Source organism: Heteronotia binoei, chromosome 14, assembly GCF_032191835.1.
Source record: "Heteronotia binoei isolate CCM8104 ecotype False Entrance Well chromosome 14, APGP_CSIRO_Hbin_v1, whole genome shotgun sequence".
Lineage (NCBI taxonomy): Eukaryota > Metazoa > Chordata > Lepidosauria > Squamata > Gekkonidae > Heteronotia > Heteronotia binoei.
In genome coordinates this window covers 17,913,107-17,935,852 of record NC_083236.1, presented here as the reverse complement: position 1 = coordinate 17,935,852, position 22,746 = coordinate 17,913,107, and the positions used below count along the sequence as shown (strand labels likewise).

At 45.4% G+C, this 22,746-nt stretch overlaps 1 protein-coding gene across 3 annotated transcripts in view; it reads right to left on the bottom strand.

Moving 5' to 3' along the window:
• Positions 1-22,746, bottom strand: part of PCDH1 (protocadherin 1) — a 121,860-nt gene that overhangs the window by 19,795 nt on the left and 79,319 nt on the right. For 2 of the 3 annotated variants that reach the window (XM_060253579.1, XM_060253578.1), the window contains exon 4: positions 10,201-10,420. In XM_060253579.1, coding sequence (XP_060109562.1) covers positions 10,201-10,420 — 220 coding nt within the window. Of the gene's footprint in view, positions 1-7,881; positions 8,059-10,200; positions 10,421-22,746 lie in introns of all 3 variants that reach the window. The other variant, XR_009556174.1, reaches the window with a different exon arrangement.

Sequence of the window (22,746 nt, the reverse complement as noted above, 5' to 3'; positions counted from 1 at the left end):
CAGCCTGGCCGCCGCGTTCTGGACTACCTGAAGCCTCCGTGTTCGGTATAAGGGCAGCCCCATGTAGAGGGCATTGCAGTAGTCTCGTAGTATTCCCCCCTCCAATCCTTCTCAGAACCGGAGTATTTTGTTACCTGCTCCTTTGTGGTGTTTTTTGAGTTCTCCGGTTTTACCTCGTAGTTTCCCCGTCTGGATAGTTTTCGACCAACTTCTGGATGTCTGAAGGCTGTCCTGGAGCAAAAGGAGCCTTAGATATCCAGTTTATGGTCACCAATTTTTTTTTACTACTTAGCAATATGTGCAGAATCGCATAACCACATGTTTTAACCCATGCTCATGTGTGCATAATGCACGCATGCACATAATGTGCGTAAAAGTGGAGGAAAAGGAAAAAAGAACTGCATGGTGCCGTCGTGTGGACGGCAGAAGACCGTTTCACCACAGAGTGATTCGAATTGCTGTATGGCAGTCTGATCGATAATATCCGGAGCAAAGATATTCGGAACAGAACTGGGTCAGTTTAACACGGACTCAACACGCTGTGTGAACAGGGCCTAGACACTTTATTATTCAATGTAACCAAGTTTAAGCATGTGGGATTTAATACAGAAGGGCATAGGGAGGGCATACAACCCCCTCCCAGTCCTCAGTTCTACATGTGCCTTTTTTGTATGGCATGTAGAGTAAAGACCTTTTCATTTGTAAAAAGTAAAGATAAAGGTAGTCCTCTGTGCAAGCACCAGTCGTTTCCGACTCTGGGGTGATGTTGCATCATGATGTTTTCACAGCTGAGTTTTTACGGGATGGTTTGCCGTTGCCTTCCCCAGTCATCTACACTTTTCCCCCAGCAAGCTGGGTCCTCATTTTACCGACCTTGTTAGGATGAAAAACTGAGTCAACCTTGAGCCGGCTACCTGAACCCAGCTTCCGCTGGGATCGAACTCAGGTCATGAGCAGAGAGTTTGGACACAGTACTGCAGCTTTACCACTCTGCGCCATGAGGTTTTAATTTTAATTTTTCATTTGTAGCAACCCACAATTTCTTGTGCTATCCAAATTAGGTGAAATGTCAAATTAGGTTTGTGCCTTGCTTTCAAACCAGAAAATCTTCCACTGAGGAACTTCATGTGAAAGTTGTGGGCAGCACACAAGCCTGAGGATTTCCAAGGCCAGTACTTAGACTAAGCATATCACAGCTTGCCAGCCATGAACTGCTCTATTATCAAAGCACCCATCCTTCTCATACAGTTTCAGGAGATGCTAAAGTCCCAGGGAGTTTAACAGGTGCTGGAGCACCACATTTCTCACAGCCATTTTGCTATATTTGTTCCTTTAAACATACCCTATTTATTCCAACTTCTTTTGTATTTTTCACTTCATCACCTGCCATAAAAGCTTCCATCCTAAAATTCTGGATACGTTATGAGTGAAACAGCAGAGCTGCTTACAGGGATATGCTGGCAAATTGGTTGTAATATTGTTAAGAACAGGAACCGAGAAACACTTAGATAAGGGCCACACAGCCATCATTTAGAATGCTTGGGAGTTTCGTGAAAATTATGAGACCATATCATAATGACACAGATAAGAGAGGGCTGGCTTACGTAACATGGGACTTGAAAGGTTCCTGTACAGGAAGCTACCAAGGAAACTAAATTGCTGTAATAGCAGAAGGGCAAACTGTTGGCTGAAGTGCAAAGCAATATGGAAAGCAAACAGAAACTGAAGCACTGTGTTATACCTGGAGACACATGACTCTAGGGTGGGGCTACAGATAACTACGCAAACCGACTAATCTGGCCTGCAATTGCTTTATAATGCTTGGGGGAAGGATTTGCTTGAGAGAAGTTGCAGATGGAAGAAAGGAGCTTAACCCCTCCCCTGCCTGCATATGTCTTCTTTCTATGACTATTTTGGATCTCCTTTTCCCCCAGCTGAGCTCCAAGAATAGAAATAAATCATGGTAGGACCGGTGTGGTTTGCTGGGGAGAGTCAAACAGTTTCAGTAATGTTGAAGGACAACCCCCCCCCCCCAATACACCCCGGTTGTCCCCTAAAAATCCCTTCTCCTTTCCTTAGCCAATATGGGTTTGGAATGCTGTCCTTTGGCCTCGCCCCTAAAATAAGGTCTACGTTCCTGATCCTTCTTGGCTACGCGTTCTGCAAGGGCTATCAGAAGATACAACTAGATTTGAGGAACGGACACTACTGAGGGAAAATTATAAAATGCTTCTTAGATTTCTGGTTTAAATGCACAAAATGAATATGGAAATACCGGATGAAGAAGAAGAAGAAGAAGAAGAAGAAGAAGAAGAAGAAGAAGAAGAAGAAGAAGAAGAAGAAGAAGAAGAAGAAGAAGAAGAAGAAGAAGAAGAAGAAGAAGAAGAAGAAGAAGAAGATATTGGATTTATATCCCACCCTCCACTCCGAAGAGTCTCAGAGCAGCTCACAATCTCCTTTATCTTCCTCCCCCACAACAGACACCCTGTGAGGTGGGTGGGGCTGAGAGGGCTCTCCCAGCAGCTGCCCTTTCAAGGACAACCTCTGCCAGAGCTATAGCTGACCCAAGGCCATTCCAGCAGCTGCAAGTGGAGGAGTGGGGAATCAAACCCGGTTCTCCCAGATAAGAGTCCGCACACTTAACCACTACACCAAACTGGCTACACCAAACTAGCAGATATCTATGATCAAAATAATTATGCTGAAATAAAGTCACAGGACAGATTGTGAATCACGTATTTAGCACTGTGGTAGCATTCAACACCAGTTAGTTGCTTGCTTATTGTACCTCAACAGTAATAAGAGCTGTTCCTGGATGGTTAAAACAAGGGTTGCCAACTGCCTGTAGGGAAAAAAACCCCATCCTGTCCTTTCAATATAAGCTTAATGGGATCTTATTTACTATGTGATGTTACTGAGCTCCATGCCCTGAAAAGTTTCAGCTGCCCATTTCTACACATGAAGCCTCTGCTAAAAGCACAGGGCTTTTTCTACAGATTTGCTGACAACCTTAAATATGAGTGGATGATAGTATGAATGGATACCTGGAAGTAAATTGCGGTAAATTCAATGGATTTTGCTCCCCAGGAAGTATGATTAGGGTAGCAGTGTTATGTTTAAAACAACTATTTTGATGAAGAATGCCTAGAAGATTGAGACATTTAAAAAAATAATGACAGTGCAGGGGACTCTTTTGGTATGTAAATTGTCTGAGCTCTTCCTCCTTACCAGATTATCATGGTTAGTTACAGGAGGAGACTGAGTAGGATGAAGCCCTGATTTAACTAGACTCGAGGCTCAAGGTTATATTATATTTAGGATTCCCCTCAGAGTCGTCTGCAGTTTATAGGCTGCCGGCTCTCGGTTGGGAAATACCTGGCGATTTTGGGGGTGGAGCCTGGGGAGGGACTTCAGTGGGGTGTAATGCCATAAACTCCAACTTCCGAAGTGGCCATTTTCTTCAAGGGAACTGATCTGTCACCTGGAGATCAGTCATAACCCCAGGAAATTTCTAGCCACCAGGGGTTTTTTTTCCCCCAAAGCAGGAACGCACAAGAACACAGTTCTGGCTGGCTTGGCATCAGGGAGTGTGGCCTAATATGCAAATGAGTTCCTGCTGAGCCTTTTCTACAAAAAAAGGCTGCTAGCCACCACCTGGAGGTTGCCTGGAACTTTTCTAAAATAGGCCTCACATTAGCTTTTCTTTATCTTTGAATCACATTGATGAGATGGGGTGATATGAGTTTATGGCAAAGTTTGGTAGCTCGTAAACTGAGTGTCCCCACAGGTGTCTTCTTCAGGTGCTCTTATAATAATATTGGATGTGCTTATGAGGTAAATTTAGTCCCTCTTTCACTAACCTTTCAATTGGACATGTAAGACACAGGTGGAGGCAAAACCCCACACACATATAATTAAATAACACCCCCCACCCCCCCAGTTTTCAGCAACATTATGTATGGAAAGCTTCAATGGGAAAAATGATACTCCGTTACAACCCAGCAGTTACAACCTTTTCCTCAAGGGATTTAATACTTTGTGATTAGGCCAATCTACAATAAACAAACACTAATGTGATATTTTTGCCCTTTTCTCCAAAACATCTACCTCAGGTTGGGAGGTTTACTGGACCTAGCTACCCAAATGCAGGTTCCTTCAAAGGCATAGGTTTCTCCCTTTTATCTCCAAGTCTCCAAGTTTCTCAGAACCTGCCTAGATAGATTGGGGCTTCTGGCTTTTACCAAGGTGCTTACTTATCTCCTTAAAAATAAGATTTCCTCTCTGTGCTTATCTAAATCCCACCTAAAGGTAAAATAAAAATCCTGGCTAAACTCTGATTGGGTGGTAGGGTTGCCAAGTCCTCTTCAAGTCCCGGTGCGCGCGCGATGAAATGACATCACCAGGAAGTGACATCATCAAAATGGTGGCACACAAGCCGGCCGCTCTAGGCGTTTCCGGGAAAACCATAGAGTTTTCCCAGAAACGGCTAGAGTGGCCTGTGCGCAAGCCGCCATTTTGATGACATCACTTCCAGGTGACATCATCGCGCCAGCAATGCAGGGGGAGGTTCCCCCATCAGCCCAATGTGGGCCGGCGGGTTGGGAACCTCCTGGACGGGGGATTCCCCGCCCGGACTGGGGGCTTGGCAGCCCTATTGGGTGGGCAGAAATTTTGGAGGGAAAACTTGCCCAGTGGAGAACAGAGGGTTTGGACCTGTGAAGAAGGAATAAAGGCCTACCTAGAGAGGGTGTTCTTTCTGGAAAGGCTGAGCTGGGAAGAGGCTGCAGGTAGGAAAGTTCCCTCATCCAAAGAGGAGTGAGCTGGTTTGAATGAGGGAGTGTTTAGTCAGTTGTGTCAGGGCTTTTAGGTTCTACGTATCACCTTTATTGTTTTCTTCCCTTTCACTATTGCAGTAATAATTAAAACTCATTTGTTTGTTCTTGAGCACTTAAAATAAATTTATTGTTATACCGCCTGGGTCCTCACATCTCTTAAGTCATGGATAAAAGGTACGTGCTAAGAAGTAAGACAAAGCTGCCAGGTGAGTGCTCTGGGCCCTCCCAGACAGACCACTACCAGAGTGGTGGCAGCCTGTAAAGGCCCTCCCTGGTCCCTGCTTGTGACACCATCACATTTAAAGACACAGTGTTCCTTTTTAAAACCTTCCCTCCATTGGGAATAATGGAGGATGGGGACACCATCTTTGGGAACTCACAGAATTGGACCCTGTGCTCCTATCTTTTTGAAACTTGGGTGTTTTTCCTTTTGAGGAGAGGCATCAACAGCTATGTTGAACATCTGGTGCTTCTACCTCAAAAAACAGCCCCACAGAGCCCCAAAAAACAGCCCCCACAGAGCCGCAAACAGAGCCCCACAGAACCATCATGGATCCAAGTAGTCTGAAGGGCTTCCAAAACATTTGGTTAACAAGTTGCTCGGATAAATCCACCAACTGTCCATTGTACTAACAGTCACTGGCACTTTGGGTGTGATCACATGAGAGATTTGGTACGCCCTAGCCACCCCTCCTCTCTAGATTAGACAGGCACGATCATATGCACACACCTGCCCCACACATCTCACCCGTCCTTACCTCATCACAGGGTTGGGACCAGATTAAACAGCCACCGGATACCTCCCAGTAACAAAGCTCCAAAGCGCATACATGACGCCATTTTCTGGCTGTCTGAATGGCCAGGGTGCACAATGTATGTACCACACATGTGCAGGAACAGTCTGAATGCTCCTCTTGCACATGTGCAATCTCTTGCTCCAGAAAATGAATACAGAAGATGTCAAGGTCCCAGAGGGACCTGCATTCATTTTCTGGTCTTCTTGGGTCCGATGTTCTTGGATATCAATATTTCTGGAACTTCATTTTGTACACCTATGGATTCATGGTGAAAGACCTTGTTTGTCTCTGTGTGGATTTAGGATTGTATGTTCAATATTGTTGGAATTGTAGTGCATTAATTATATGAGTTTTGTACTTAGATATTGTTCCACAGTGATATTATACATTTGTCAATAGCATTAATATTTTCCTCGGTATTTGTGCTTGCTTAGGGTCTACAATCAACTGAGGAGACCCTTATTTTAAGTACCCTAATAGTTTTTAACAACTATCACTTGGTAAGAAATTCCCTTTGAAGCAAAATACTCAACCAGAGTGACTCTGAATGCCAGGTTTGCTTGGGAGAATTGGATCTAGACCTATTTCAATTCCCCAGTTTGGGATCTGAAACAGCCTTGCTTGGAAGAGGTTATCTGGGAATCTAGAAGGACAGGTTCTCCTTCTGCTGATGAAACTCTCCTTCTCCATTTCAGTAGAGTCAGGAGAGACAGAGAGTCTTTTGTTTATTTTTCTACCCCACTGTCTCCACCAAAGGTGCTCAATGCAGCCTAGATAAAATTATAATAATATAAACAATTTTTAAAATGCCAGCGCAAAATAATCATACATTAAAATAGCAGCAGTAAAATAAACATTGCATACACTGAAACAGCAAAATCAAGAGTACATTTCAGAGGAGCTTCAGAACAACAGAAACGATAAACATAAGATTTAAAAAGAAAATAGCAAAAGTAGCAATAAAATTGAAAACTGAAATTAAACAGCACTCAAATAATTAGCAGCAATTATTTAAAGTAGAGGCCAAATAAGACAAACTAGAGCATAAAGATTTAAGGTGTTAAAATTTTCAGGGTGTAATGTGCAATAGAAATCGGCTCAGATATAAACCTGCCTTATACTGAAAGAGAGGGTGATATACTGAGGCCAGACCTGACTGACTAACAGAGGCTCTTCGGAGCCCAGTTTTTTTGACTGGAGATGCAGGGGATTGAACCTGGGACCTTCAGTATGCAAAGCAGATGCTCTATCACTGAGCCACAGTCCATCAATTCACATGAAACTGCACTGGACTATCAAGGTTGCTATCTCCTCTGACTGGCAGCAGCTTTCCAGTGTCTCACACAGAGACCTTTCACCTAAGTTGTTACGTAATCCTTTTTACTGGAGATCCTGGGGATTAAGACTGGGACCTCCTGCATGTGCAGCAGATGTTCTAGCACTGAGCCACGACTCCTTTCTTGAACATTATCAAGAGAAAACTGGGGTTATAACATTCACATCTTGCTGATGTGTTTTGAACCAGCTGACATTTCCAAAATGTCAGTCCCACTCAGGATACCTTGCAGTAGTTTAGCCTGGATTGTGATTATAGCATAGATAACTGTAGACTAATCACCCTTCTCCAATAACAAGAAGATGAAGCTGGCCAAAAATGCTACAAGCCACAGAAAACACTTCCATTGTAAACACAGGCCTAATTGCACCTCAGAACTTCACACTTGCTCTTTCAAGGAACTTGCTTCGCTAATCACATTATGGCATAAGAACTGTGGCTTCAAGTGATGTCTAAATGCATCTGTCATGTTGAACAGGCTGATGGGTTGTACTGTGTAAGATGGTAGGTAGATGTATTTTGATTGCTTCCTTGGATGCGTGGAGATAGCAAACACGCTGGGATAGGATTCATGTTAAAACCTTTTTCTCTGATGTGTTTGCTTACTATACGCAGAGCTTTTTATTTATTTATTTTTAACTATGGGATGATATTCAACATTAAAAACTCTATCCCTATTTGAAGCAGTGAAGTCCAGAATTCTACCAGCCCAATCTATCACCAATTGTGTGACGTGTAAGAGCTCTGAAACCTCCCTCCTCGGGATTTCCTGATTTTTGAGGCATGCTTATCAGACTAAACTGTGACTTCAAGGTCAAAAGGAAAGGTGTGGGCTTGCCTGGCAAATGATAACATCAAGGTTGGGATGGGTCTTTTTTGCACTGATAAATATTACAGAGGTATTATAGTCTACCTCAACTAAGAAGAGGTGCTCTTGTGTAACTATTTCACAGTATGGGATTTGGAAACCCATCTCATATAACTGCCTGTCTTCAATTCACTCTTGCTGGCTGGGCTGCTGTGATGTCTTAGAATGCCCATAGACTGTCTGAAGGCTTAAAGACACATTAATACAATGGCCAAATTCGTTCTGTAGAGGAAGTAAAATGTCACTTTGGTCAGGGAAAGACACACACAGGATACAGGAACAGACTGAGCTGTGCGCTCAGAAGCTATATGGGTGGAGTGTGTGGAAACTGGAGGGGGACTGAAAAAAGGAAGAGGCTGGAGTGGTCAACAGGCTGAGGAAGATGTGTCAGAGTCTTGAGGAAAACATTGGCTGAGGAGAAAGGGATGTGAGGAAAGTAGAGCCTAGAAAAAAAACTTCATACAGGCTGCTAGGTATGGCAGCAGCTTCGCTCTTAGGCATACCCCTTCTCGTTTCTTGGCTCCGGAGTAGCAGTCTCAGAAATTGCTGGCTGCCCACACTCGCTCAAAGAATGAAAAGAAGGGGGGGTGGGGAAACTCAACCCAGATATAATCAGTGTGATAGAGGGTTAAGCCAATACAGAAATGCATAACATTAATTATAGAGTGCGCACAAAAATGAATTTGGAACATTATGTCTGAATATCAGACTGCATAAAATTTGCAAACAAAATACAATTTCACATATACATTTGATGGACTTCCAATAACCACAATACTCATCATACGTGTTTCGTCCCCTAAGAGTCTTCCGCAGTGGTCAATATATAAAATGGTACAAAGACACACATCCAGGAATAAAAACGATAATAGGTCAGCTGTAGCTTTTTGTATGATGTGTGGTTACTTGAAATTATATAAAATAAGTCATAGCTGGATTATTCTGAAAACTTCACAATGCATCAGAATATTCACCTTTAAGGTTCTCTGGTGCAGAGTATCTAATATCATTGGATCAGTGTTCCCTGTAAGCTGAGTCAGCGTGAGCTAGCTCACAGATTTTTAGCCTCCAGCTCACACAGTTTTGTTTTAGCTCAGGAAGGATGACTCCAGAGCACACTAATTTGTGCAGTGGCTCACAGCTTTAATGCCAGTAGCTCACAGCTTTAACACTAGTAGCTCACAAAGAATTTTTGTTCAAAGACTCTGCAGCTTAGAGGGAACATTGCATTGGATGTGAGGTAACACCATCAAAAGTGATAGTCAGACATAACGTTTTAAATTATTCATTTTTGTGTACTCTCTATAATAAATGTTACACATTTTTGTGACTTGTGCTATAGGCAGCTTAACCCTCTATCACACTGCCCACACTCTTTCTCCACAGCACTATACTCCTCTCCCCTCTCTTCCTTTTCTTGCCAAGGCTCTGTTTCCACCTTCAGCTGGAATTCGGAGGCCTTTAGCATCAACCAGAGCTCTTAACTTTCTCAGAGATTTACTAGTAAGGTCTGCTGACTTCCTTCTCTACTCTGCTTGGTAGATTTTTAGAGAGAGCTGGCCTGTTTCCAGGCAGCCAGGCAACTGATAACCTCCAGCTTTCATATAGCTACTGAGAGGTTAACTAAGCAGCTTTCGGTACCCTGCAATCAGGAGCTCAAGTTACTATTGGAATATTTCATCTCCTTACCTAATTTCCTATCCACATACCGGTAGTTGTTCTGGGGTTACATTGATGCATTAGCAATTCCCCATTCTTCCATGTTTGATTTTGGCTTTGTTCATGCTAAGGTGCATGTGCAGACTGTTATATTTTTCCAAACTACATCTTGTTTGTTTTAAACAGGTTACCACTCCATGCCAGCAGCACTTACAAGACACTGGTTAATTCTGCACAAGAAGGAATCCCAATGCAATCGTAACAAGATTTCTTTTTGTAACAAGATTTTGTAATGTACACAATGTGCACGCAGGTGACAGTGCATGTTGGTCAAATTCCAAAAAGTCTGGCAGGCGGTGCACACTTCAGTTCTTGTATTCATTTTAGTCAACTTCCAAGTTAAGCCAAAAGGCAGATGGAACTGAGTGCAGGGACAAGGAGATCTATGGAAAAGGACAGAGTCAGCTGCTGTCTACTACTAAATATGCCACTGCTGACTCAAAAGTGAACACTGACTCCAAGGGACCGTCCGCTTCTGTCTCCCCTCTCTGCACCTCATGCTTTTCCTTTCTTCCCCTCAGCTGCTGCTTCCCCCACTCTCTGGCCCCAACAACTCCCTAATCCTGTTCCCTGGCCTGGAAGGTGCCCTACAAGCCCTCAGTGTGCTCACAAGGAGGAACTTTACAAGTAAAGCGGGTCCCTTACCGTTCTCGGGGTGCTCCATCTCCCCAATGCTGCCATCGGGCGTGGTGCGCTCATAGTGGTCCTCAGGCAGTGCCAGGGGTCCAATGCGGGGCCCTGATGAGGATTTGCTGCTTGGCGTTTCTGACTCCTCAAGGCCACTGTCATAGTAACTGTGTTGGGATGGATCCTGCAGGTCCTGAGCCTGATTGGCTGCAGAGAACGTCACTCGACGATGAGGTAACTGTGCAACAAACGGAACAGGAACAACGTCATCAAAAAAGTACTCTATGCGGAAATTGCAAACATTTGTGGCATTACTGAGTATCAAAGTGGAACACCCGATCAATGAAACACTTCTCCATGCAAAGAACCTTCCAGGGTTGGATATTCAAGATCCATTCAAGGTTGAAACGCTTGGGACTCTTTAGCTTGGAGAAACGTCGACTGTGGGGTGACATTATAGAGGTTTACAAGATAATGCATGGGATGGAGAAAGTAGAGAAAGAGGTACTTTTCTCCCTTTCTCACAATACAAGAACTCGTGGGCTTTCGATGAAATTGCTGAGCAGACAGGTTAAAATGGATAAAAGGAAGTACTTCTTCACCCAAAGGATGATTAACATGTGGAATTCACTGCCACAGGAGGTGGAGGCGGCCACAAGCATAGCCACCTTCAAGAGGGGTTTAGATAAAAATATGGAGCAAAGGTCCATCAGTGGCTATTAGCCACAGTGTGTGTGTGTGTGTGTATATATATATATAACATTTTTTTTGCCACTGTGTGACACAGAGTGTTGGACTGGATGGGCCATTGGCATGATCTAACATGGCTTCTCTTATGTTCTTATGTAATCTATAGACCAAAGAGAAGGCAAGGATTCACATTTCCTGTCTTTCCCAAGACTGATGATGCTGGTGGACTTCTATACCTTTCTCTGATCCGGAGCAGAGAGAACCACTTCCCATATCTTTTCAGGATTCCTGTAACAGGGTAATATCAAAAGAGATTGGGGTACAGGAAGAGGAGTCATTTTAGGAGCAGCAGATTGAATGCCTAGCCAATCCCTTTTTACCACTGCAGGTGGCAGAGACACAAAGCCATTATTTTGAGCAAAATGGAGACAGAGGGAAAGACTCCCCAGGAACTGTGCAGCCATGGCCATTTCACAAATTACAAGGCAGTAAGCCCAACTACACCACCAAGGAAGCTGCAGCCAGCCCGCAAGAGAGTCACAGCCCACTCCAGTTCTCCAGTCAATGTAGTGATATGATGGACAAGTTTTCAAAGAGCCACTTGTCATGTCCCCTTACAGATCCACCACCATCACTGGCCACTCCACCCGGCTGCATCAGACAGGCAGGCAGAAAAGTAGGCTGAAAATGTAACAAATAAATTTAATGTGCACATTGGACATCATGTGTCAGATCGGGACATACTGAATTTAATGCATAAGGAAGTTAGCAAATCACATGTGGGAGACACTCTCCAGCATCAAATGGATCAGTGGAGTCACCTGAAGATCAATGTGGTTACTCATCAGTAAATTTGCACTGCTTTATCTCTACAGTAAAAGAACCATCAAACTCGAGATATTTAAGCCTATTGATCTCAGTGATCTTTGCTACATGGGCCAGACAGATCCCAGTGCGGGGAGCATTCATCTCGTAGGCACTGTGATGCTAAGGACCTACCCTTCAAAAGGGAGCACCAATCTGTCAGCCAATTATCCTCACAAAGAGCTGGGATGAATGCAAGATGCTCTTTGATGGCTGGAGTTGGTGATGATGTCTCTGAAGTCCAACAGCCTTTTTGATGCAATCATGATGAGATGTGATGTAATCATGATGAGATGTGAAAGCCACTGTGGTGTAGTGAAGAGTGTTGGGCTAGGGCCTGGGAAACCCAGGGTTGAACCCCCATTCTGCCACAGCAGCCTCATCTACCTCACAGGGCTGAGGTAAGGAGAATAACTTTTGTTATGAACCCCACATAGCTCTGTGTGTGATATTTTGCTTCTAAGGCTGCCAGATCAAAATCTAGCAGAAAATTTCTTTTCTTCAGAGGCCAGAGCATGGATATGTGAGGCAATACTGATGTTTACAATGATTTATCCTGGATAATCTCCCTCCTTGCAAAAGACAATTTTGTTTTGCTATGATAGGAACATAAGAGAAGCCATGTTGGATCAGGCCAATGGCCCATCCAGTCCAATACTCTGTGTCACACAGTGGCGAAAAAACCTAGGTGCCATCAGGAGGTCCATCAGTGGGGCTAGAAGCCCTCCCATTGTGCCCCTCCCAAGCACTAAGAATATAGAGCATCACCGCCCTGGGCAGAGAGTCCCAACAATACGCTGTGGCTAGTATCCACTGATGGACCTCTGCTCCATATGCTTATCCAATCTCCTCTTGAAGCTGTCTATGCTTGTAGCCGCCATCACCTCCTGTGGCAGGAAATTCCATGTGTTAATCACCCTTTGGGTGAAGAAGTGCTTCCTTTTATCAGTTCTAACCCTACTGCTCAGTAATTTCATTGAATGCCCACAAGTTCTTATATTGTGAGAAAGGGAGAAAAGTACTCCTTTCTCTATCTTCTCTATCCCATGCATTATCTTGTAAACCTCTATCATGTTGCCCCGCAGTTGACGTTTCTCCAAGCTAAAGAGCCCCAAGCATTTTAACCTTTCTTCATTGAGAAATGATCAGCCTGAAAGAATTTTCTGTGTTCACCACAGGTCTTTCTGAGGGCAAATTTGGCCAAGAAATGATGAAAGTCACTCTTTCAGTGATGGGATATCCTATACATCCAAAATTTGTTGGGGAGATGAATAACCCAGGCTTCAAAGATCATTTACCATAAAGACGCATATTTACTTGTGAGTCACCCCATTAACACCTGTGTGACCCACTGGCTCTGCTCCATCCAGGTAGTCTGAAAGTGTGCTTACCAGGCACTTTACACATTTCCGTATACACACAACTTTCACCTGGCACCCCAAAGTGAAATACTTTTGTGCTAATCTCTGACCTGCTCTATGAGAGCTCTCCAGCTATTGTCACAGCCCCGTGTTGGGTGAGAGGTTGATTCCCTCCCTCCCCTGAACATGCCAGAGGCAAATAATGGCCGGTTATTAAGGGTAGCCAAAATATGTGCCCCCTGAAGGAGATGGGGTCAGCAGTGACCACCATCAATGATCACAACGATTAGCCCATCCCATTAAGCACACAAAGCATTCCCATTATTCCTCCCAATAGCCCTCTGTGGAACTTCAGTCGGCATTATAATTAGCATTTTACATGGCACATTTAAGCTAGGAATGAAAAGACAGCGATTCCATCTAAACTGGGCTTGGACATTTTATCCATCTTGACAAGGAAATATTAATTAAAAGAATGAAATGTCAGTTCAGTACATCCCAGTAACTGGACAGAGGAGTGAATCTATCAAATGCAGGAAAATTGTTCATGTCAAACCCCACCCCCCCACCCCACAACTGATTTACCTCAGAATCCTCTTTCTAAAACCAGAGACTCCTGCCCAGACTACCGTTTCCTACCAAGCATCCACCTCGTAACTAGCACTTGCCTTTTTATCTCAGAGAACTCCCTCAGACCGTGAAAGTTCAAAGAGATCCTGTTGTACCTCACAGCCTGTCCTCTGGCCAAAGCCCACAGTTCTCATTATCTCTCCAAAGCACCTGACCTCACCTCCCATCTCCACCAGAACATTCATAACAGACACCATCACTTTCTCCACTGCAGCATCTCCTCATAAAAGAGGCAGTTTCTCAGCTCAGAGCATTTCCAAACGCCAGCTCACCTTGCAGCTACAACACTTCAGAGAGCTCCAAACAAAACCCTCCAGTTCTCCCAAGATACCCCAAACAAAACATATCAGCATGTTCTGCTTAACATGCTGCCAGAGAAGCATGCACCTGATATTCTAGGAGCAAGAAACCTGTGATTTAGGGTGCTTACAAATCAATTTGTGCACTAAAAAAACGGACGCTGGAAATTAATATCAGCACTGTGTAAGCCACCCATATGGTTTCTATAGTCCTACAGACTACACTCTCTTACAGCCATCTTCCCGCACCACACTGGCTTTTGGCCTTCTGCCCCCAATCTCTTCTTCCACAGTTTGAGGAAAATGTTGAAGTGTTCGTAAGCAATATAGGATTTTACAGGCTAAACTCTTAATTCGGGCAACCAGCCTCTTGTAAAGTGCATCTTCAGCTACAGAATGCAATCTTCTCCACATTTAATCAAAAGCGAAATCAGCAAAGCCACCATTTGAGCTGAAAGGCAGAGTACAGACATTCAAACAAATGTTAACACTTGGCTGGTGGACTTGCTCTGCTTGTAAATGCTAAACATTTAATTAAATCATTTTAAACATTCTGCTGCAAAGGTCAGGCCTGTGCATATTTACTTATAAATGTGAAGATTTCCTCTTTGCTCTTGCTGACTGCTATTTTGCCTCAAAATGGTAAAAAGAAACCCCAGACTGTCCCACCCAGTTTTGCATCCCTCTCTACATCCTCTCAGGAGCCCCGTGGCGCAGTGTTAAAGCTGCAGTACTGCAGTCCTAAGCTCTGCTCACGACCTGAGTTTGATTCCCGGTGGAAGCTGGGCTTTCAGGTAGCTGGCTCAAGGCTGACTCAGCCTTCCATCCTTCTGAGGTCGGTAAAAGGAGTACCCAGCTTGCTGGGGGGAAAGTGTAGATAACTGGGGAAGGCAATGGCAAACCACCCCGTAAAAAGTCTGCCGTGAAAACGTTGTGAAAGCAACGTCACCCCAGAGTCGGAAACGACTGGTGCTTGCACAGGGGACCTTTCCTTTCCTACATCCTCTCACCTGCCATATATGGTGGTGGAAAATGCCATCAAGTCACAACTGACTTATGGCACCTCGTAGGGTTTTCAAGGCAAGAGAAGAACAGAGGTGGTTTGCCATAGTCTGCCTCCGTGTAGCAATCCTGGACTTCCTGCGTGGTGGTCTCCCATCCAGATACTAGCCAACGCTGACCCTGCTTACTTCTAAGATCTAGGGTTGCCAATCCCCAGATGGGGGCAGGGGGATCCCCCTGTTTGGAGGCCCTCCCCCCGCTTCAGGGTCATCAGAAAGCGGGGGGGGGGGGGGTGGAATGTCAGCTGGACACTCCATAATTCCATACAGAGACTGATTCCCACAGGGTATAATGGAAATTAGATTTGTGGGTACCTGGGGCTCTGGGGGAGCTGTTTTTTGAGGTAGAGGCACCAAATTTGCAGCATAGCATCCAGTGCCTCTCCTCAAAAAACCCCTCCAAGTTTAAAAAAGATTGGAACAGGGGGTCCAATTCTGTGAGCCCCCCCAAAAGGTGCCCCTATCCATTATTTCCAATAGAGCAGGGGTGGCCAACTGTATCTCTCCAGATGTTTTTTGCCTACAACTCCCATCAGCCCCAGCCAGCATGGCCAATGGCTGGGGCTGATGGGAGTTGTAGGCAAAAAAAAATCTGGAGAGCTGCCGTTGGCCACCCCTGCAATAGAGGGAAGGCACTTTAAAAGTGTGTGGTCCCTTTAGATGTGATGGCCAGAACCCCCTTTGAAGTTCAATTATGCTGGTCACAACCTTGCTCCTTGCTCCACCCCAGGCCCGAAGCTACAGTGGGGCCCAGGGGGGCAGGCCCATCCTTTCAGCCCCCCTTCCAATTGTACGGCCCCTCCATTGGAGAGTCTCCAATCTGTCCCCTTTGCTCACCACCCTCTGAACAAGTAATAGCAGTGCTACAGGTCTTTCTGCTGCAAGAGGGGCATATAAGAAAGGGGGTGGGGGAGCGGAGCTGCTACAACTGCCCAGGTGAAGGGGGGTTAGTTTGCAGAAAAGGCAGCTCACAGTGCTGAGAGGGCCACCAAACTGGGTGACCCCCGGCCCCCTCAAACAACAAACAGATAGCAGGCCCAGATAGCAGCCACTGCCAAGTCCGCATTTTTCCATCTTAGGCGGGCAAGGCAGTTGGCTCCCTTCCTGGAGCGCGACGATCTAGCAACAGTGATCCATGCTACGGTCACCTAGAGGCTGGACTACTGCAATGCCCTCTACATGGGGCTGCCCCTGTGCCGAACCCGAAAATTGCAGCTGGTGCAGAACGCCGCCGCCCGGTTGTTATTGGGGCTCCCAAGGTGGGAGCACATTCAGCCGGGACTTCGGGCTCTGCACTGGCTACCAATACCTTACCGAGTTTGGTACAAGGTGCTGGTTATTACTTTTAAAGCCCTATATGGCCTAGGACCTACCTACCTGAGGGACTGTCTCTTCCCACGCGTTCCCCAGCGAGCACTGAGATCGGAACTCAAAACCTCCTGGTTGTCCCCGGGCCAAAGGAAGCCCGTTTGAAAGCCACAAGGGACAGGGCCTTCTCCGTAATGGCTCCATCTTGGTGGAACCAGCTGCCGGAAGAGGTAAGGGCCCTGCGGGACCTTACCCAATTCCGCAGGGCCTGTAAGACAGCCCTCTTCCGGCTGGCCCACAGCTAACCGGCATCGAACATCGAACACTGAACACCGAAATACTGAATCTGAAATCGAACTTGAATCGAGTGTAGCTTTAAGACCGCTGTATGATTTTAATGTTTATGTATATAATAATTGTTTAGATTTTTAACTATAAATTATGAAATGTTAATTTTAATGCTTAATTTATATTTTATGTTAGTTTTACATGTTGTAAGCCGCCCTGAGCCACCTAGTGGGAAGGGCGGGATATAAATCTTAGATAGATAGATAGATAGATAGATAGATAGATAGATAGATAGATAGATAGATAGATAGATAGATAGATAGATAGATAAAATCCTGAAGAAGATGAAGAAGAAGATACTGGATTTATATCCCGCCCTCCACTCCGAAGAGTTTCAGAGCGGCTCACAATCTCCTTTACCTTCCTCCCCCACAACAGACACCCTGTGAGGTAGATGAAGATATTGGATTTATATCCCGCCCTCTACTCCGAAGAGTCTCAGAGCAGCTCACAATCTCCTTTACCTTCCTTCCCCACAACAGACACCCTGTGAGGTAGATGAAGATATTGGATTTATATCCCGCCCTCCACTCCAAGAGTCTCAGAGTGGCTCACAATCTCCTTTACCTTCCTCCCCCCCCCCCCCGCCCCACAACAGACACCCTGTGAGGTAGATGAAGATATTGGATTTATATCCCACCCTCCACTCCAAAAAGTCTCAGAGCGGCTCACAATCTCCTTTACCTTCCTCCCCCACAACTAGGGTTGCCATCCGTCCCAATATATCGGGACCGTCACTGTTATGGACCTTGTCCCGACATCCTGACAAGACCCAATTTTGTTGCGATGTGCACCGTGCAAAGCGCTTTGAACACTGACTGAAATGCTAAACTACAGCCCCCAGCAGCCTTTTCGCACCGCTCTTGGGCTTCTCGACACAGCCCCACCCCCTCCACTCCGTTCAGCAGCTTTTTTGGAGGAGCAGAAAGCCCGGTAACAGCAGCCGGCGAAATGCTTGCTTCTTCTACGCATGTGCCAAAGCCAGGAGGAGGGGGAAGATGAGGACAACTAAGGAGAGTTCGGCTCATTTTCTCCACCCGCCCCTCCCACTTCGAAACCGGCATTTGAGGTAGCAGCAGCGGTGGCGGCGGGAGCTGCGGCTGCAATGGCGGCAGCGGCGTGCGCTCTTCAGGCAGTTTGAGAGGAGGTGTGAGACCCCCTTTAGAACGTTGCAGGGGAGCAGCCGCGGTGCGCGCCTCAGGTAAACAAATTAACGGTCACCCAACTGCCTTCCCGTTACTTTCTGGGCAACGCGGCGTGGAGTTGGGGTGGGGTGTCCCGACGAGGTCCCAGCTAGATATGGTAACCCTACCCACAACAGACAACCTGTGAGGTAGATGAAGATATTGGATTTATATCCCGCCCTCCACTCCAAATCTCAGAGTGGCTCACAATCTCCTTTATATTCCTCCCCCACAACAGACACCCTGTGAGGTGGGTGGGGCTAACAGCTCTCACAGCAGCTGCCCTTTCAAGGACAATCTCTGCCAGAGCCATGGATGACCCAAGGCCATTTCAGCAGCTGCAAGTGGAGGAGTGGAGAATCAAACCCGGTTCTCCCAGATAAGAGTCTGCACACTTAACCACTACACCAAACTGGCTCCTGCTGTGGGCCCCACCAAACATGAAATCCTGGCTATGGCCCTGCTGGCAACCCTACCAAGATCTGATGAGATTGGGCTAGCCTGGGCTATAGCTTATTGTTAAAAGAAGGAGGTCTCCACCTCTACACACTTTGGAGACTCGACACTGCCTATCTGCAGCTGCAGAGAAAAAACAAGAGCTGAAAAATTATGGGAAAGTTGGGCTGCTTCCCGTACAGTGACAATTCCTCATGTTGTTTTATTGCTGCTGTAAATGCAGAGGCAGGAAGAGCCCCGTGGCGCAGAGTGTTAAAGCTGCAGTAATGCAGTCCTAAGCTCTGCTCACGACCTGAGTTTGATCTCCCCGGTGGAAGGTGGGTTTTCAGGTAGCCAGCTCGAGGTTGACTCAGCCTTCCATCCTTCCGAGGTTGGAAAAATGAGTACCCAGCTTGCTGGGGAGAAAGTGTAGATGACTGGGGAAGGCAATGGCAAACCACCCCGTAAAAAGTCTGCTGTGAAAACGTGAAAGCAATGTCACCCCAGAGTCGGAAACGACTGGTGCTTGCACAGGGGACCTTTCCTTTCCTTTTCCCCAAATGCAGAGGCACTTGCAGTGGCTAAAGCATCCACATGTTAGTTTTCCCTGCTCTGCTTCAGTCTTCCATGGCTACCATTCCCAACTGCCTCAACCAGAGGTATTTTTAAAAAAATAAGCCATTGACAGGACCCTATAATATTATAACATTATGAAGATCTTTCTAAAAAAATCCTCTGAATTCCCAGCTTTCTTTTTTTAAATGAAGGAGCCTGTAGTCATTTTAATTGCAGAAATATAAGGGGAAAGGTTTATCTTTGCAAGGAAAAGGGTTAGAAACTTTTTTTTTTTAAATGAGAGGTGGGACTAGTAGGTAGTCGGTTATAATGCTACTGAAATATCTTAAACAACAACATGTTAAGGCTAAAAAAACTCCTCTGTTGGGAGGAGAAAATAGTGCTGGGGGGACAGGCTGAGGAAAGGAAAATGGCGCCAGTGTGACTGAGACCTACAAAGATGCACACCACCCTGGCCATGTGGCACAAAAGATCACACCAAACCAGTTTTAGGAAAGACTGCAGCAAAACCAGGAGGTGGGTGGAACGGGACTCAGAAAGAAAGAAAGAACAATTTTTAGGGGATGCTGTGTGGATGCTCCAAAAATCTTGCTCTGGTTTAGACACCAAACCAAAGAAAAACAACTGTCCAGATGCACCCATGGCTAGTGGTAAATGTAACATGTAGGGCAGTACAACAAATTAATTAATTACATGGCATGGATGGAGTATTAACTTATAATATCCACACGTTTTGGACCCTGAGTGACTCTGGGCATACTTTACCCTCTTTTCAAGAAATTCTTCCTCCTTTGTTTTGGAAGGAAATACAGATGACTTTGGGGGGGGGGGCGCAAAGAGGCAAAATTTAACTTCACTGTAGCTTTATATGCTATTTAGAATGAACTTTGCATTTTAAGGTGTTGAAAGCAATCCATACATATTAGTTCATAATATTTTCATGAATCCTGCATGGTAGGGCATCTTTCTTTTCATTTCCCACCCCCTTTTTCATCACTGTTGTTTGTCTGATAGTTTCTGAAAGGACACACATGGTAGTCCACTGCTCAAAGCCTGTTGCCCAGGGATGCGAGATAGGGTTACCAGCCTCCAGGTGGGCTGGCCCTGGTGTTCCCACAGGATTACAACTGGTCTCCAGACTACAGAGATCAATTTTCTGAAGCAGAGCTCTATGGCATTATACCCTACTAAGGTCCTTTCCTTCCTCAAACCCCACCTTCTCCGGGCTCTAACCTGAAATCTCCAGGAATTTCCCAACCCAGATGTTGGCAACCTGCGTGGGAGGCTAAAGCTGACCTAGACTGGCTTATGAATACTGAAGAATGTAACTCACTGTTGTTAGCACAGAAAGGGCTGGCGCTAGAGGTTAACATAAGAACATAAGAGAAGCCATGTTGGATCAGGCCAACGGCCCATCCAGTCCAACACTCTGCGTCACACAGTGGCCAATAATTTATATATATATACACATATATATACACTGTGGCTAATAGCCACTGATGGACCTCTGCTCCATATTTTTATCTAACCCCCTCTTGAAGGTGACTATGCTTGTGACCGCCACCACCTCCTGTGGCAGTGATTTCCACATGTTAATCACCCTTTGGGTAAAGAAGTACCTCCTTTTATCCGTTCTAACCCGACTGCTCATCAATTTCACTGAATGCCCACGAGTTCTTGTATTGTGTGAAAGGGAGAAAAGTACTTCTTTCTCTACCTTCTCCATCCCATGCATAATCTTGTAAACCTCTATAATGTCACCCCACAGTCGACGTTTCTCCAAGCTAAAGAACCCCAAGCGTTTTAACCTTTCTAACCTCCCTAGGCAGACCCCCTTGACTCCACCCTGTGCAGCCGTGCGCACGTCACCTCTTTTGACTGCCTGGTCCTGGGCAGGCAAAAGGGGCAGGGTGCACATCATCAACCCCGCCGTTTCATGAAAAAGCGAAAAAGTTTTGGCAGATGATACAACAAGAAATATCTAAAATTTTGGGATATGACTTTAAGAAAGTTGCAGAGACTTTTCTGTTGGGATTACAAATGGAAAAATTTTCAAAAGAAGATAGAACTCTAATTTGGTACTTGCTCTCCGCTGCTAGAACACTGTATGCGCAGTTGTGGAAGCAAGAAAAAATACCAGAGAAATGGGATTGGATCGTGAAAGTTTTATCGTGGAGTGAGATGGACAAACTAACAAGAACTTTAAGAGACTATGATTTGGAAGTGTTTAAAAGGGAGTGGAAGAAATTTAGAGGATATATAGAGAAAGAGTGGAATGTAAAAAGACATTGGACAATTTTTTAATAATGAGTATGAGAAAAGGTAGAAATTGAACTTTGATTGGTTAAGGGTACCTTTATAAGTGAACTCAAGTATATAACTTCGGCGGGAGTCTAGTAACGGAGGGAGGGGGGATTTGAAAATATCATATGGGTTAGGGATAGTAATGATATAAACAGATATTGTTACCATATGTTATTAATAAAATTGTTTAAAACATCAACCCCGCCGTTCCTTTCACCTGCCTACCACCTGGGCAGGCGAAAGGGGCGGTGGAGAGCCTCTGAACTGCTTGGAGGCTGTCTTCTGAAGTGAAGGCAGCTTCTAAGCAGCATGCACGTCGCCGCCATGCCGCTCCTTCCGCTTCCCTGGGTGAGGCAGGCAAAAAGGACGGTGGGGTGGTTCTACACTGCTTGGGGGCTGTCTTCCAAATGGAAGGTAGCCTCTGAGTGGCGTGCTTGCTGCCGCCGTGTCACTCCTTTTGCCTGCCCGGGTCTCTGGCGGGCAAAAGGGACAGCGTGACTGCTTGCCTTGCTCTGAGGCTGCCTCCCCCACAAGGATAGGCAGCCTTGGAGTGAGGCTGGGCTGCCTCTTTCATCTGCCTGGGCTCCAGGCAGGGGAAAGGGGGTGATGCAACGCCTCTGCCTCGCTCCCAGGCTGCCTCCCCTGCATGGCAGCTCTTTTTCAAGAGAGCGAGGTTGCTCTCTTTCGAGAGAGGAGGACAGCACACGCCACTGTGCCCTCGGCTTCGCAGGTCTGTGACCCCAGAAGCTGTGGGTGGGTGGGTGCCTGATGATGCCCTGTAGGCAAGGTGGGGCCTGAGAAAGCTGCCCACCTTGCCTACTCTCACCCATTGGCCATGAGCACAGATGGCAGCTCTAATGGCCTTACTATCAGAGAAAAGGAACTAAGCAAGAGACTGTAGCTCACTATTTAAAATGTTTATATTCCGCCTTATCTCCTAAGCCTCAAGGCAAAGAAGAATGCAACACAACACTAGGTCGCAAGGAGCATCATATTTTAGAATACTCTCATACGCTTAAAAAACCTTGCAAGAAGAAAGCTTGCTCAGCAAGGACGCATAATACCACAGTCCTAATTTTTAAAAATAGCGACATGAAAAATATTTAAACCCATTTTGTTAAAAACTGATAAAATGCAACTTTTAAATGAGCACAAATCGCAGATTAAAAAATGCACAGAATTATAAGATAATAAGTTATTTATTTATTTTGCAACATTTGTACCCTGCCTTTCTGTCCCCACAAGAGCCACCAAGAAGACTAATGAATTAAAACATACATAAATTAAAATTAAAGACAAAAACAATTTTTCTTAAAAAAAAAATGCAGAATTAAAAAGAACACAGCCAGATCTGCCCAAACAAGCTCATCCTCCATCAAATGATGAGGGTGTGGAGGGGCTATTCATTAAATTTGCGAATGAAACCAAACTAGGAGGAACAGCAAATACACCAGACGATAGATACAGAATTCGATGGGATCTGAACATGCTAGAAAAGTGGGCA